This window comes from Podarcis melisellensis (assembly GCF_964234715.1).
Source record: "Podarcis melisellensis genome assembly, chromosome: 12".
Classification (NCBI taxonomy): domain Eukaryota; kingdom Metazoa; phylum Chordata; class Lepidosauria; order Squamata; family Lacertidae; genus Podarcis; species Podarcis melisellensis.
The window spans coordinates 14,589,803-14,606,026 of record NC_138544.1 but is presented as its reverse complement, the minus strand read 5'-3'; the positions used below and the strand labels follow the sequence as shown (position 1 = coordinate 14,606,026).

General features: G+C 43.1%; 1 protein-coding gene across 12 annotated transcripts in view; it reads left to right on the top strand.

Annotated features, from left to right (window-relative positions):
* LOC309353598 (prostatic acid phosphatase-like) overlaps positions 1-16,224 on the top strand; it is a 220,537-nt gene that overhangs the window by 188,146 nt on the left and 16,167 nt on the right. The window contains exon 1 of one of the 12 annotated variants that reach the window (XM_081883016.1): positions 4,240-4,812. The exons of 2 other annotated variants lie outside the window; for them this stretch is intronic. Coding sequence is in view for 3 of the 10 variants with exons in the window: in XM_081883015.1 (XP_081739141.1) it covers positions 8,711-8,881 (171 nt within the window). In the remaining 7 variants the exon portion in view is untranslated. 9 more of the 12 variants (XM_081883022.1, XM_081883015.1, XM_081883021.1 and 6 more) reach the window with 9 other exon arrangements.

The window sequence follows — 16,224 nt, the reverse complement described above, 5'->3', positions numbered from 1 at the left end:
GGGGATGTAATCTTGAGATGCTGGGGGTGGTGCCGGAAGTGTCCTAACCCCCGGCCTGCACTGCCAATAGAATGTTTCAAAAGCAGAGAAAAGTTTTGCAAATGCCTCTGGATTGCACGGCATAGCGGGCATTTGAGAGCCGCCTTGGGTGCCCACCCCCTTAGCGCTAGGAGAAGAAGTCTGTTGATTTCTCCCTGGAGCCATCAACTGACCGGTTTTAGAAGGCTAGCGGGTTCAGTATTGACTACACTGGCCGATATTTTTGTACGGTGCGTATCAATTACCGTGCAGTTCAGTATTGCTTGCACTTGCTGGCTTCAATTGGGTACGATGCCAGTCAGTGATTAGTTCAGTATTAACTACACTGGCCCCTAGGAGTTAAATTGCATAACGCGTATACTGCAAATGAAACGAGCTATATTTATTATTAATGTTTATTATTATTTTTTAAAAAATATTTTTTATATTTATTTATTGTTTGTTTATTATTATTATTTATTAATTAATGTTTTTAAATTTATTTATTTATTACTTATTATTAATATTATATATATATATATATATATATATATATATATATATATATATATATATATATATATATAAAATAATTATTTATTCACTTTTATCTATTTATCTGTTTATCTATCTATCTACTTATTTATTTATTTGCACCTTCAGTAGATAAGTAATTATCAATATACGCCTGCTGCGACCCTTCCAGGTAGGCAAGCTAGTTGAAGGCAAACAGGCTAATTCAAAATTTCACGTTCAATCACCTAGAAGTACTTAACTGAGCGCTCAAGTATGGGCAAGCTAGTTCTTCTCAATTACCAGCCTATTCAGTTTAATCAGATATCAATCACCTGTGCTGCTAATATATAATGCAATATCCATTTCCAGACAATTCCTCCCTCCGGAGTAATAGTCAACACTTAAATGCAACTTATCAGCCCTCCAAACCGCTTCACAAAAATGCCCTCAAAGATGGCCGCCAAAAGGAATACCACGTGGTCTCGCAAAATGGCTGCTCAATGCAGCGGTAACCACGGAAACTGCTAAGAAATTCTAAACCAACCAAGATCCAACCAAGGGCTTTATCAGATCACAATGGTATTCTGATGACCATGGCAGGCTAAATGATGCGCTACTACATCACATAGAAATTGTTAATAAGGGAATATGTTCCCTACAAGAATTTTTCAACCTCGACCTTAATAAAGGAACAGATCTAAATATGGTTTGGGATGCCAGTAAGGCGGTAATGAGAGGCTTTTTAATCAAACAAAGTGCATGCATATACACCCACACCCACCTCCACACACCACGGAAGCTCGAATTTTGCTAGCCCAAAGATGGAAAATGAGCGAGATCCCTACTAAGGAAGACTGGCAACTTAAGATGATAAAATTTGCAGAAGCAGCAGAAGCAGCAAAGGGCAAGAAGAATATTTATTCAAAGAGGAGTGGGAAAATTTTACTGAATATTTAGAAAACAATTGTGTACAATTGAAAACGCTGGTAGTGTTTGGAAAAATTCAACTATGGTAAATATTTGAAGGATGTAAAATGGAGAAATTAGATTTGCTATAGTAAAATATGCAGGAATGATGATAAGTAAAATGAACCTTGAAAGGGGAAGGAGGGAAGTCTATTGTTACATCATATTATGTAAAATGTTTATTTTGAGATGTATAAACTTTTTTTTTAATGCTAAATAATTTTATTTCGTTTTTAACAGGATGGGGAACGGATGTATGTAGGAAGACACTCTCGGGAGATTTATGCCTTTGCAAAAGGCACCCAAAGTTCATCTTGTGTCAATCTCCTCGTCCCACTTGGCGGGGTCAGGAAGCTTCATGTTTAGCCACATGAAATCGAGGAACATGGAGGCCTGCAGTAACCGGCCCAGCCTCTGGAAGTGCCATTCTGTGTATGGTAGGAGAGACTCCACAGCTGCTTTGATCCCTTCGTATTGCAAGAGGCTCTCTGGTGTCTCATGCTTGAGGTTTCCACCACTGCCTGAGCCTCGAGGTAGTTCCGCGAGTTTGTGTTCCACGTGATGGAAAACTTCAGCACAGCCTCTTTCTGATCATTCCGAAGCTTCAGGAGGTTCTTTTCCAAGTCTTCTTTTCCATTAGCATCCTTAAGAATAGCAGGTCCGACTGCTTCCTCTGATCCCGTATCCAACTCCTGAAGTCCATGCAGGCCCGACAGGGGAGCTTCTTCTTATTCGGTTTGGCAGCCGGCAGAGGCTGCCCTCCATGGTTTTTCAGCCGTGGCCGTCAAGGCGGAGAAGGGGAAAGGGAAAGCGGGCGCCGGTCGGGACGTGCTGGGGCTGGGCACTGCCATGTTGGGTGCGTGCAAAGCATGCTGGGCCAGAAGGGTCCCGCCCATTCAGGGGGGGAAGGAGGCTGAGAGTGGTTGTCAATGGCGGGGGGCTCTAGGGGCGCCTTGGAAGATGGCCGACAATACCATCTTTCCGGCTCGCACGAGGTAATTTAAAGGCTGATTATGGGAATATATCAGCCTCCCTTCTTCTTCCCAGGGGGTGGGAAGATGCTGCCTCACCCACAGTTGCCCATAAATCACCCACGAGTTTGAAAGAGGGAGGGGGTGGGAGCACTGGTCGGAAAGCCCTTGAGCGAGCCTTGGAGCTCCCAGACGCCACTTTCAAGAGCGAAACTAGTTGCATTGCTTAAGATAAATTAATTGGAGAAAGTAAATGTTCTTCGCCGAAGAACCGTCACAATGACTGAGAGCAAGTGAGACTGGAAAATAAAATGTGTGGAAACAAAAATATTAACAAAAGGTTTTATTTATTAGTATAATGTATTGCTATAATTTGGAATAATTAATATGATATGTTTGGTTTGTTAAATGGAAAGTTAATAAAAACTATTTTAAAAAAAGAGAGAGAGAGTAGTTGTCAACGGCAACTCCAGTAGGCCGCTTCCCCTTTTCCCGTTGACGCTGGAGTCTTCTTTGGCTTGCCACGCCTGCGGGCTCTCTTCTGGCCAACGCTGCCAATGACAGATCTTAAAATCTTGGTGTCGGTGAGATTCGGAAATCGCAGCACCTTGCGCCTGCTGGACCTCCTGAGCGGAGCGGGTTGTGTCTTGCTCCTTGTGAAGTAGGGCGAAATGTGAGGAGTGTTGCAAGCCGGTGCAGAGGCAGAAGGTCTGGCCGAGATAGTAGAGCACGGCTTCTCTGCCAGGGGCGTCTTCCTAACCCAGTGGAACACCAGTATCATACGCCTCTTAGGTGGGTTGGACATGCTGAAGAAGGTGCTGGAGGCCCAAAGACCAGGGTGACTTCAAAGCGGAGGACGCAGCAGGCAGTTCCCTATCAATGGGGCCCAATCCAAGCAAATTTTAGCTCCAGTCCTGTTAAATCGATCCAGCGATTAGGAATGTTAAATAAGGAATTAATTCCTCAGGCAATATGAAAAGACTCTATGTGGCTTTTCAATAGCTGAGAGCTCCCAACTACTGCCACTTTTGACAGCCTGTTGCCCCTTAAATCTGCTTGAATGGGTTATGTCACAATGGTTCCTTAAGCCTTCATCAGGTGTTTGTGAGCATGAAAATGCTGTTGGGAGTTTCAGCAATGAAGGCTCAGGCATAACACACTGTTTGAGAGTCTGAACATTTCCTCTTTTAAAAAAAAATTACCAAATTTATATACCACTTTTATAATTTATATACAAATTATCAGTAGAGTAAGTTAAACATATTTGTTCTTGTTGTTTAGTTGTTTAGTCGTGTCTGACTCTTCGTGACCCCATGGACCAGAGCACGCCAGGCACTTCTGTCTTCCACTGCCTCCCGCAGTTTGGTCAAAAGTTAAAAACATACTGTATTTTATTCACTTATAGGCTAGTTTACATACTTTATTCCTTCTTATACGTCTGTCCCACAGAGCATATATACCTCTGCCTCCACCTTCTGCAGTTTATCCTGACAGCAATATTGTGAGCTAGGGCCATAGCTCAGTGGTAGAACAACTGCTTAGCATGCAGAAGGCATCAGGTTCAGTCCCCAGCATCTCCTGGCGGGACTGGGAGAGATCCTGCCTGAAATCTTTTTTTAAAATATATTATTATTTTATTAAAGATTTTCTTGTTTTACAGTAGTATGTGTAATGTGTCTTGTATTTTTTCCATGTAACATTTTTACAAATCAGTTTCATTTGTTGAGACATTGGAGAGGGGAGGTGTGGGGGGGAGATGGGGGGGGGTCGGGTGGCGATGTTTCTATTTTTCTTAATGTATGTAGGGTTTGGTGTCAGCGTTGCTCGTGCAGGGTCTCTGCTGTTCATTTGTGTTCCTTTGGTGGTGAGAGAGGTTGGGGTTGGCCTAGGGTGTCCTTGTTTGTTTGTGATTGGCTATGGTTACCTTTGTTTTTGTGTGTGAGTGGGGTGAGTGGGTGTTTTGGATCAGGTTAGCCATATTGATTTGTATGCTGTTGGTGGGTTATTGTCATTGTCTTGTTGGGCTGTATATGTGATAAAGGGGAGCCATACCGGGGTGAAGGTGTCTTCTTCTATTTGTCCCCGTGTCAGTTTCAGTTTATTGGTTAATTTTTCTAGTAGGGCTGTTTCCTATACTATTTGGTACCACTGGTCCATGCTTACTCCTGACAGGTCCCTCCAGTGTCTGGTTATGGTGTTTCTGGCTGCTAAAAGTTCGTTTTGCCGGGCTGTGAAGCGGCTTGCCCCTTGCAGAAGTTTAAAGAACTGGTTTCTCCTGTTGTACCAGAAGAATGGCAAGCAGAATGTAACAGTTAATGTAGGACGGCATCGTAAATGAGAGGTAAAATAGGGTTGAAACAAACATGTGTAAAACGGATGTGTCATATTTCAACATCCCAGCTTGACCTTCCTTTCAAAATCATAATAATTAGAGGGGTTGGACTGTTTGAGGTTCGAGGTTTTAGGAATGCAGCTTTTACCCCCCACCTTCATCCTGCCCCACCCTCGAGACACTGGAAAGCAGACTTCTCTGTTATCCTGGGAACTGTAGTTTGTTAAGGCTGTGGGGAATTGTAGCTTTGTGAGGGGTAAAATGCAATTCCCAGTGTACTTTGGAGGACGTCACTGTTGGGAGGAAAGCTACAACAATTGTTACCTAAAAAGGAGACAAGGCAGAAGACGTAAAGGCAGCCTATTCTCCCTCCTTACTGATTCCTACTTTTTTAGTAAATACCTATTAGTAAAAAAATTCACTTCCTTTCAGGCTTCAATTCCTTCATGCATCTTCTCCAAGTTTATTTGAAGTCAATATGTCAACTAGTGTTGATTTCTTCTTAAACAATTTCTGTTACCCACTTTGCCACAAGTGCTTTCCAGGTAGTTAACAAAATGCAAGAAGTACCTTCGCCACCCCAGTTATCCTTAAACAACCCTATGAAGTGGGCTAGACTGTGTGGCTGGCCCAAGGTGAGCCAGTGTGCTTCATGGAAAAGTGGAGGATTTGAACCCAGGTCTTCCTGGTCCTAGTCCTGCACATCACCCTGGCTCTCATGTACTATAGATGGACATAGATCTAAAAGGAATGCAAATGTATACATAACATATAATGACTATCTGCATATTTCCCAAATATATGTTTCTAAATTTTGGCAGTGTTTTTGACCTTTCTGGATGTTGCTGTTATCTCTCATCTTCTACCAGGATGAAAAAGAAAGTCAAATAAAGGGCAAATCAGCAAATTAACATCCTCAGGAAGGAAACTGGAGAGCAAATAAGTTGTGGGACACCAGGAGCACTACATGACTGTTGGTGCTTTCATGCGGTCCTCCTCATCGACATTTTCTTCTTCCCAGTGATGATTCTAATCAAATAAAAATCAGGCAAATAGTTGCAATAAATTAGTTTGAGCAAACACCACCAACTGCCACGTCATTTGCAAGTTAATGTGTATTTATACGCTGCTGAACTGTAAATTCTTGGGGTCGGGAAAGCGTCTGGGGGTTGGGGGGGAAACAAAGATCTATTTTGCAACGTTACTGACAAATATAAGGGTTAGGCTAAAGCTTTCCCTTTTATTATAAATTTTTTATTGAGTTTTCACATTTTATATAGACATGACAAACACACAAAGACACAGACAAACATGTACAATTTCAAATTCTTACTTTCATAACCACATTCTCTGACTTCCCCGCATCCCACCTTCATGCATCCTAGTTCCAATAGTTAGTTCAGCAAGTTCTTATCTCCTTTCTTTACAATATTAGTGTCATTTTTTAAAAAACTTAGTTCTTCTTAGTTATCCAATTTTAACTTATACAGATCCATTATAATCATTACATCCTTTCCAAAGGTCGACCTGAATTCCCTTCCAACAAATTCTCAATTATCATATTATTAACTGAACATAATAACTAGACATAAAAATCATAACCTTATAAAAGAACTCTCACCCCCCCCCTCTTTCCAGGTTTCGATCCCCCAAAGAGGTGTCCATAATATCAGTTCTTAGCCTGGATTTCTCACGTCTGAGGCCTTCAAATCTCTATCAGTCCCTCTTTGTCGGTTTTGTTGGTAATCTTTTATGCTGGCCACCAAGTCTCGAAGGAGCTCTATCCCAATAAGATCAGTGTTTCTTCCAACCAGCCCTCCATATTCGAAAGCGGAGCCCCGATCCTGTTTCTTACTTCTTTTAAGTCCAAATAATCCGAATGTCCCAAGGGCTCCCTCTTTCATCTTGCACAAATTCGTAATCCATAGTTCTTTCAATCCCCCCCATAAGGGGATCTCTATCTTCTTCATCCTTGCTTTTCAACCAGATTCTCATTGTCCATATCTTATTTTCTTTGTATTCCCCATTTGTAGGTTTTTGGTTGGCCTTTTCCTCCTGAAATATCTCCGCTCCTCCTTCCCTCTCCTCTGACTCTGAAAATATCTCTTCTGGCTCAGCTGCAGAATTTTCTTTTGTCACGTCTTCTGGTTCAGCTGCAGAGTTTTCTTTTGTCAAGTCCTTAACACAGACAACAGGATTGCTTACTTTAGAATTCAAGGTCACAATCATTGTAGCCATAGCTGTGCTCTGGTCTTGAAGTTTTCCCATAAGAAAGAACATTTTTTCCAACTCGGCCTGTAATTTTCCATCTGCAGCCATTGTAGTGCCTCAGAATCCCCCCTAGAGGGATTCTTGTTACTTAGTAATCCTTCTCCAGCAATCAATTACTATTACTTATTTCTTCATTGTTTCCAACAACTTTAAATCAAATGTAACCCATCTGGTCTGCAAAATAGGTAACAGATTTTTTCTAGCTTAAACAGTTCGTTTGACAGCTCGTTTGACAGCTGTCAAACTCCTTCTGTCTCCTCAACAGGCTCACTCGCGGATCGCTCCCGGGTCTGGGGGGGGGGGGTTACACATCAACTTCTAAGATTCAGTTCTTAACCTCCAGCTCAAAACTTCTAATGTCAATTGTGGAATTAATAACTTTTATCTCACACAGAGAAAGGTAGTCTCTCCACCTTAGTTATCCGGTTCTTGCTTTAAGTGTCTGTAAAAAGGGGGGTGCGGACTTCCTTTTTAACACTCCCCCGATTGTACCAAATTCAAAAAGAAAGAAATTTTCAAGTCCAAATTCCGTACTACTCACGGGTTATTTCTTTTTGAGTCCAAATATTCAAGGAAAAAAGTCAGCGCTCTTCGGCCATGGCTCGCGGCTTCACTCCACTGAAGTAGCGGTCTACTCACAGCACCACGCCACACTCCGTACCCTCTCCAAAGCCTTTAAAAAGGCTCTTCGTGGGTCGGGGGGCACTTAAGGTGCCCGCCGAGTCACCAAGTCTGCAGGCTTCAGCACCTGCAGTTTCTGAGGGTCCCCGCGTCGCTGCCGCGGCAAGACCCGTCTTCAGTAGAGCCGATTCCCTCCGGAGCTCGGAGGGAATCCGCCATTACCCGATCGCGCTAACCCGGAAGTCCAGGCTAAAGCATTCCCAAGTGCTACTGAGCTTAATAATAATAATAATAATAATAATAATAATAATAATATATTTATACCCCACCTTCTGGCTGGGTTTCCCCAGCCTCTCTGGGCAGCTCCCAACATATTAAAAACACTATAAAACATCAAACATTAAAAAATTCCCTAAACAGGTTTGCCTTCAGATGTCTTCTCAAAGTCAGATAGATGTTTAGGTCATGTGACAAAGACATATAAGAGCAGAAGCAGCAAAGCAAGCTGGGAAGTGCTGGGACTGCACAATCATTTGGGCCTACTAAAGTTATTCAGGCCTAACTGCTAACTTCTAGGTGCTGAGTCACTCTGACATGTGACTTAGCAGCCAGTTTCACTTTGTGCTCTCTGTAAGATTTCAGTTGTGAACAGAGTCAGTATGTAATCTCAGTCAAACTGTTTGGAACCATGTTGTTTATGAAGAAGTTTCTTTTAACTCAGTAAAGCTTTTATTCAATTAAAAACTCTGCATTATTAATTTACGCTGCGCGTCAGTTTATTTCCTTGACATCTGACAGGAGGGCATTCTTCAGGGCGGGTGCCACTACCAAGAAGGCCCTCTGCCTGGTTATCAGTAACCTCACTTCTAGGTGTATCTGAAGAAGTGTGCATGCACACGAAAGCTCATACCAAGAACTAACTTAGTTGGTCTTTAAGGTGCTACTGGAAGGAATTTTTTTTTGTTTTGACTATGGCAGACCAACACGGCTACCTATCTGTAACTCACTTCTAGCAATGAGGGATCCACCAGAAGGCCCTCAGAGCTGGACCTCAGTGTCCGGGCTGAACAATGGGGGTGGAGACGCTCCAATAATCTTTTTCAGAAACCCATTTACCTATTTCATGCACAAATCCTGTATTCTTCAAGCACCACTTTCATTTATTGAGCTTTGGATCGGCCAGAAGGTTTGACAACGCATCTAGTGCAGTAAACAATGGATACAGATCATTCATGGGAGCTGGGCAGGGGGCAGGCAACCTGCCAGAAACAATAAAGGGAAAACATTGGGAAAGGAGGACTGTGCCACCAGGACAATTTGTACAGGATCTCAGCTTATCACTGCAGCTCTGTTCAGTTCCTACAGCTTTGAAGCGCCTGATCCCATGCCAGCTGCAAAGGCTGTGCCAGCTCCCTCCTCCCTATGTCGAAGAAGATGTGTGGGTGGGGAGAGAAACATATTGTTGCATGACACCCCAATCACTGAGTGGAGTGAGATTCCAGACACTTTCCCAGGGTTCATGTTTCCTTCGGAATGAGGTACAGCAGAGACTGTGGTGTCTTTATGATATATGGTTTATTTACACATATATGCAACCTGAGCTTACAGTGGAGGAGCTCACGGCATCAACACTCCCAAAGGGTCTTGCTTCTCCCATTGCCACAGCCTTGGACTGAAGCAGAAATCGAGGGTCCATGCTTAGGGTGATTACAAAGAAGTTGGCCTGACTATTCCAGCAACGGAATCGTTACTGGATCCAGCAATTAGAAGGGACTCAGATGTACAGCCCATAGCTGTCCATGGGGAAAGTTGACAGTTATGGTACAGCCTAACCCTGCAAAACAACAACAGCAATTCACAACAATTCCAATGGTTTGCCCTGCTGGCTTTGTCAACCTGTCCTTTTTTAATGCATATTTTTTCATAATACTGATAGCCTTGAACTTGTTAATGTCTTTCACCAGCATTTTCCAAATTTCTGACAGCCTTCAACTTTTTGAGGTTGTAAAAGCATTTTGGCTCTAGTGTGCAAATAATTCAGATTCTAACTTCCTGAATTCAGTAGTGGCACAACAACTATTAAAGATGCTCTTTCCTTCTCTCTGTGGTGGCTTTTATTTACATGGATGTTGCCACCCTTCCCCCTCCCTTTAGATTTCTCAAACAGAAGTCATTTATATAGGGGCAGGGGGGGTTGCAGCAGGTACCGTATTTTTCCCTCTATAACACGCAGATTTTTTCTCCTAAAAACGAAGGGGAAATGTCTGTGCGTGTTATAGAGCGAATGTGTGGTCCCTGGAGCCGAAAAAGCAGGCAAAAATCAAATCGCGCGTCTCCTAGAAGGGAAACCTGAAAGAGGAAGTGGCTGCTTTCCTGCATTCTGCCTCAGGGTCTTACTGCCCACCCTCCTCTGTTTCGTTGCTGTGTTTGCTCAAACGGAACAAAGAGCAGGGAAAGCCCCTCCCCTCCAGGCAAGCAGAGGGGAATTCCTTTCTGTGCTCCGGTGCTGCTGGGGGAGAGAGGGGGGAGGGGGAGGGAGAGAGAGGGGGGAGGGAGAGAGAGGGGGGAGGGAGAGAGAGAGAGAGAGATGGCTGGCTTGGGTGGGGGGAAACTTTTGCCTTTCTTTCCTCCCTCCGTTAAATCCCTCTCCTGCATTCTTAGCCAGCTGCTTCTCTGCACACCCCTCTCATGTCCCTTCTTTGTTTTTCCTTCGCTCCCCACTTAAAATGTGGTTACAAAGCATATATCCACATGGATCCTCAGGATCTTTGCATTGGGTCACCCCAAATTCACCATCAGATCACATAGCATGTCCATGGCTACAGCCTGCCCCCCCAAAATCACGCACCCACTGTTGCCTGGGGCTGCAATGGTGCAAAAACGTGGTTAAAAAGCATGGATCCACATGGATCCTCAGGATCTTTGCATTGGGTCACCCCAAATTCACCATCAGATCACATAGCATGTCCATGGCTACAGCCTGCACCAAAAAAATCACACACCCACTGTTGCCTGGGGCTGCAATGGTGCAAAAATGTGGTTACAAAGCATGGATCCACAGGGATTCTCAGGATCTTTGCATTGGGTCACCCCAAATTCACAATCAAATCACATAGCATGTCCATGGCTACAGCCTGCACCAAAAAAATCACGCACCCACTGTTGCCTGGGGCTGCAATGGTGCAAAAACGTGGTTACAAAGCATGGATCCACAGGAATTCTCAGGATTTTTGCATTGGGTCACCCCAAATTCACCATCAGATCACATGTCTGTGGCCAAAAATGATACATCCACTATTTCATTCAGAATATTTTCCCCCTTGTTTTCCTCCTCTAAAAACGATGTGCGTGTTATGGTCAGGTGCGTGTTATAGAGCGAAAAATACGGTAGTTAAAATTTTCAACGGGTCATAAAATTGTATTGCGCTCTATAAACAACTTCCTCTGTTCTTCTGAAAAAGTGGTATCAATATATCCATATTGAAAAATATTCCTGAAGTACTCAGGAAGTTGCTACTGTTTTTCCAGCAATAGAATTTGCAGGGAAAGAATCTGCATACTTGTATACTTTTGAATTCAGACACTTCTGGATTCTACTAATTACAGAAACCAATAAGTTTATCCTATCAAAAAACAATCATGGTCTTTTCATGATTAACCTGGGTGTGGGGTATTTAATATGGAGAATAACGGGACCCCTTTGGGCCATAATGAATGACCCTAATGAAGCATGTAGAACAAATGTACATATTGATTGGGTGTGCACAAATATCTAAACTGACGAAACTGTGAAAAAGAACTTACTCACTAGATGTCACTCTACTCCTTCAAATCTCAGATTGTGGTTAAGTCAGCCAGGGATGTTTTTCACTGTAAGTCAGAATCTCCACTCAAATAAACAAGGAATATTGGGTGTTGTGTTGGAGGGGATGCCAGGAAACAGGGAATTATGTTCACATGTGGTGGGGGTGTAAATATGTACAATATTATTATTTTTTGGCAAGGGGTGTTTAAGGAGATAACAGAAATCATTGAATTAAAGCTGACCAAAGGTCCAGAAGTAGCATTATTATCAATTTACGATGGCATGGAAGGTTCACAGGCTATGAAGGACTTGCTCACAAATTTATTGACAGCTGCATGAATTATTATAGCTAGGAAGTGGAAGGGGCAAGCAGAATATAAAATGGAAGAATGGTATAAAGAGATGTGGGATATAGCTATTAATGATAAATTAACAGGTGCCATTAAGGTAAGATGGAGAATATGCAGGAGAAATGATATGGAGATATGGAGGGTGTCTGTAGAATTTGTACTGTTAAAATGGAAAGGGATCAAATCATCACAAGAGGTGTTGAAATTTTGGGAGGTTGGATAGTTACAATGGAATGGTCTCGGTGGTGAACATTTTTATTCTTATTTATTTATAATTATTACTTTGTCAAAATAAATAAAAATCCACAAAAATAGAGGAAAAAATAATCTCCACTTTTTCCTCTTTCGTAACATAATCAAATATATGTTCTCCTGTGTTTTCCCTGTGCTTTTTCCAGTCTCTTTTGAGAACTCACAAAGCCTCGGTTGTTTTGGTAGGTGGGGTGGAAAACTGAACAATAGCAGTATGATTACTGCAGGGGTAGATTTTTTTTGGCAAGGTAGTTCTACCCTTTCTGAAGGGGCGTAGTTTTGACATGCGCACCTTGATCCAAACGATTCCAAGGTGCTCCAGTTCAGGGGAACAGATTTGGGGACGGAAAGTAGCCTGTTGGTTCCTGCTTAATCGTTTTGGAGGCTATGTGAAAAACCCTTCTTACCTGAACAGCTAACCCTTGAATCAGCAACCTTGGGGGGAGGATGGATCTAAGGAGCTACCTGACCACAACTGCAGTAAGGTTCCTCATTGCAGCCTGGCTTAGGCATGTTTCCTGCAAAGTAAGTCCTAATGAGTTCAAAGGATCTAACTACAGTTTCCAAAGAGTAGTAAAGGTAAAGGGACCCTTGACCATTAGGTCCAGTCGCGGACAACTCTGGGGTTGCGGAGCTCATCTCGCTTTATTGGCCAAGGGAGCCGGCGTACAGCTTCCGGGTCATGTGGCCAGCCTGACTAAGCCGCTTCTGGTGAACCAGAGCAGCGCACAGAAACGCTGTTTACCTTCCCATCGGAGCGGTACCTATTTATCTACTTGCACTTTGATGTGCTTTCAAACTGCTAGGTAGGCAGGAGCAGCGACCGAACAAGGGCGCTCACCCTGTCACGGGGATTCAAACCGCCGACCTTCTGATCGGCAAGTCCTAGGCTCTGTGGTTTAACCCACAGTGCCACCCGCGTCCCTTCCAAAGGGTAGTAGTCAACTACATTTTACTCAGAGTAGACCAATTGAAATTAAGGATCAGGTAAATTAATTTCAGTAGGTCTGAGTAGCATTTAGTTGAATGTCACCCAGAGAATCTTACCTTAAAGATAACCAAATTTATTATGGCATAAGAAGAGAGTTCGGTCCATTTCATTAGATGCATCAAATGCTATTCTGAGTTTCAGTGGGGGGGTGTACACGCACACTCACACACGGCTTGTGGAGATAAGCACGCAAACATAGTGAGAGGACTTTAGTATAACAGTTGGTTCTGTGGCCGGCCCTACCATTGGGCAGAACAAAGCAACCACCTCAGCCAACGATTATGATGAGTGGGGTGAAGTGTTGGTGGGCAAGGGCTATGAGGAACTTAAATAACTTTTTTCTCACTTGCCTTTATATTTTTAACTATATGCTCCTCAGATTCGTTGGGCAAAGCTCCCACCTTTGACATGAAGCATTCTTGCTTCTTCTCCTCTCCTTGAAACCTTGAACCTAGGAAGAGCCTCTGTACGTTACGGCTGTACATTACTTTAACAAGAGCAAACACGCTCAGTGGGAGAGGTGAGGCAAAGAGCAGCCACCATTATGGGCAACTAACTCATTACCTCAGAAAGTTTGGGTATGCCCAATGTTACCTTTCTGTACGGCCCTGAACCTTTAAGTGCAGGCTGGTAGTGAGGCTTCGCTTAAACTTTCAAAATGGGTTATCAATTTCCCCAGCACTGTAAGTTCCCCTCTTTTTTTGGTTGATATCTTTTTTGTCATAAAGGGCTCTACATTTTAGTTCCTGGGCATGACAACTTTTGAGAAAACTGCTGTGGAGCTGAGGTAAATGTGAAGAAGTTGTTTCTGCTCCTGTCAGCGTGAAGCTCAAGCTTCAGGAGGCCACATCTCAAAAGACCTTTCTGTGGAAAGATTGTGCTATATGTTATTAATTTCACGATACTTCTGTAAATGATATCATTTTTGTGAAATCCATATTGATGTACTGATATTCATGTTATTTACCTCTGCATAAAACCTTTGCTGCGAGTCCCTCCGGAGACCTTTGCTAAACAAACTAAATAAATTAAATAGTTACATCTGTATGCCAAGCCTTTCTGAGGTAAAATGGTGCAGCTACACAACCTGATAGCAGGTCTGTAATTAGCATTGACTGCCACCCAGGGAAGTAATTTTTCCTTTTTGACTTCTCTATTTTTTAACTTATGGAGAGTCTATGCTATGAGAAACATCCTGGGCAAGTTCCGTGAAGCATCCTGGGCAGGCCGCCAGCTGCTAGCTATTAATCGCCAACTCCCTTCTATACTTTGTCCCTGAAACCCCTGGCAGTCTCCACACAGAAAACAAACGGAGCACTTTCTATTCTTTTCTCTCTTTTTTGGTTGGGAAAATCTCTCCTTGTTCACTCCCTGCGGTGACGCTATGCCTGCTAGTAAACGCCACAGGGACCCAGAGGATGTAGCTCTCTCACCGGTTTCCAAACAATCTAAAATAGAGGACTTTTTTAACAAATCTGCTTTTACAGTTCCAACAAAAAACCGGTTTTCTCCTCTTGAAGATGATTGTGAGTGTGGGGAGAGTATTCAAGGTGAGAGCGTGGAACTGGATCCAGCAATGGGGCAAGCTGATCCTGTGCTCCTCAGAGAGGAAGAAATAACAAGGAGGGAGAGCTCCCAATTAACTCTAATTGCAAGAACGGTTGAGCATATCTTCCAGCAAATCAGAGGTCTTGCCTCTCAAATAACCCAGTTGTCCAGGGAGGTCCACAGTTTGTCAGTTGATAACAGGCAGGTATCGGCAGAACACCATAGTGCCAAGGGAAATTGGTGACAGCAAGAGAAGACCCCTGGGCTCAACATGGAGCGCGCAGAGGCTCTTAAAACAAACTCCTCTTGTTTAATCTTCCAACCAAAAAAGATCTGCATGACAATTTGTGGAAGGCCAGATCAAACTCCTAGCTGGAAAGGTGCCCAGCGTTCCAAACGACATTTATCAGACTTACTTGGCATTGGACTTACAGAGATCGACCTCGTTAGGACTGAACTCCTGAGTACCACAAATCAAAGCCAAAAAATTTTGTTAACTTTTTCCTCTACTAGACTGCCCTCACTAATTCACAAGCTGAAATTCAGATTGTCAAGCAGAGGAGTTTTTCCAACCCGGGTATTTTGCAATTCTATTGTTGCACCCCTATGTAAGATGAGGACTGGTGCTTCAGAGGGGCCCACAAAACCAAAGCCCGGATCCCCAATGGAAGTAATGACATCACAAAAAGACTTGGCAGGTGGGAAGGAAACAGACATGCCCGAGTTGAACCCACAGGATCATGCCCAACATCAAAATAACCAGGTGAGCCAAAAGGAACAGCCGATCCCTCTAGATAATCATCTTCAGGAATCTGAGTACTTTGCAAATCCCTTGGAAGAGGATTTTCTCAGCTCCTTTAGGAATCTTCCTCAGGAAGAGCAACAAACAGTTATCAAGAGGCTTGACCTTATGAGCCAGACATTGAAAGAGATTAAAGAACCGGAGGCAGAGACTGATAATAGACCCAATGGCCACAACAGAATGATAACTATAGAACCACCAGAGTATTGGACAAAGATGAGATATTTGGAAGAGGAGGAGTCAGGAAATACACCCAAGAAATCCCCATTGGCAAACAATCTGCAAAGAAAAGGCCCAGTGATTACAAATGTGAGTACTTTATGTATGACGACTGAAATAATCGAACATCTGGATTATTCCACTAGCATTAGCAATAACCTGCCTCAAAAACTGGTAAACTCCGAGAGCACATCGGCCAACAATTGACTAAGAGTAAATCACAGTAAAACAATTAAACTCCTCTCATGGAATGTAACAGGGTGGACTAACAAGAACCAAGACAGTGACTTTTGTTCTTATCTACAAACACATGATATCATCTTTCTTCAAGAAACCTGGGCAAAAGAGGGCACTATGGTTGAATTACAGGGTTTTACAAGTTACACTCAACCAGCTCTTAAAACTGTAAAGTACGGAAGGCCGGGGGGGGGGCTGGCGGTGCTGGTGTCAACCTCTCTTAATGTATCAATTCAACAGTGTCCCTTGCTGACCACCCCAAATTTTTTAGTGTTATCCCTTTCTGATAGTCTCCCGAGAAATACTTATTGCATATGTGTGTATA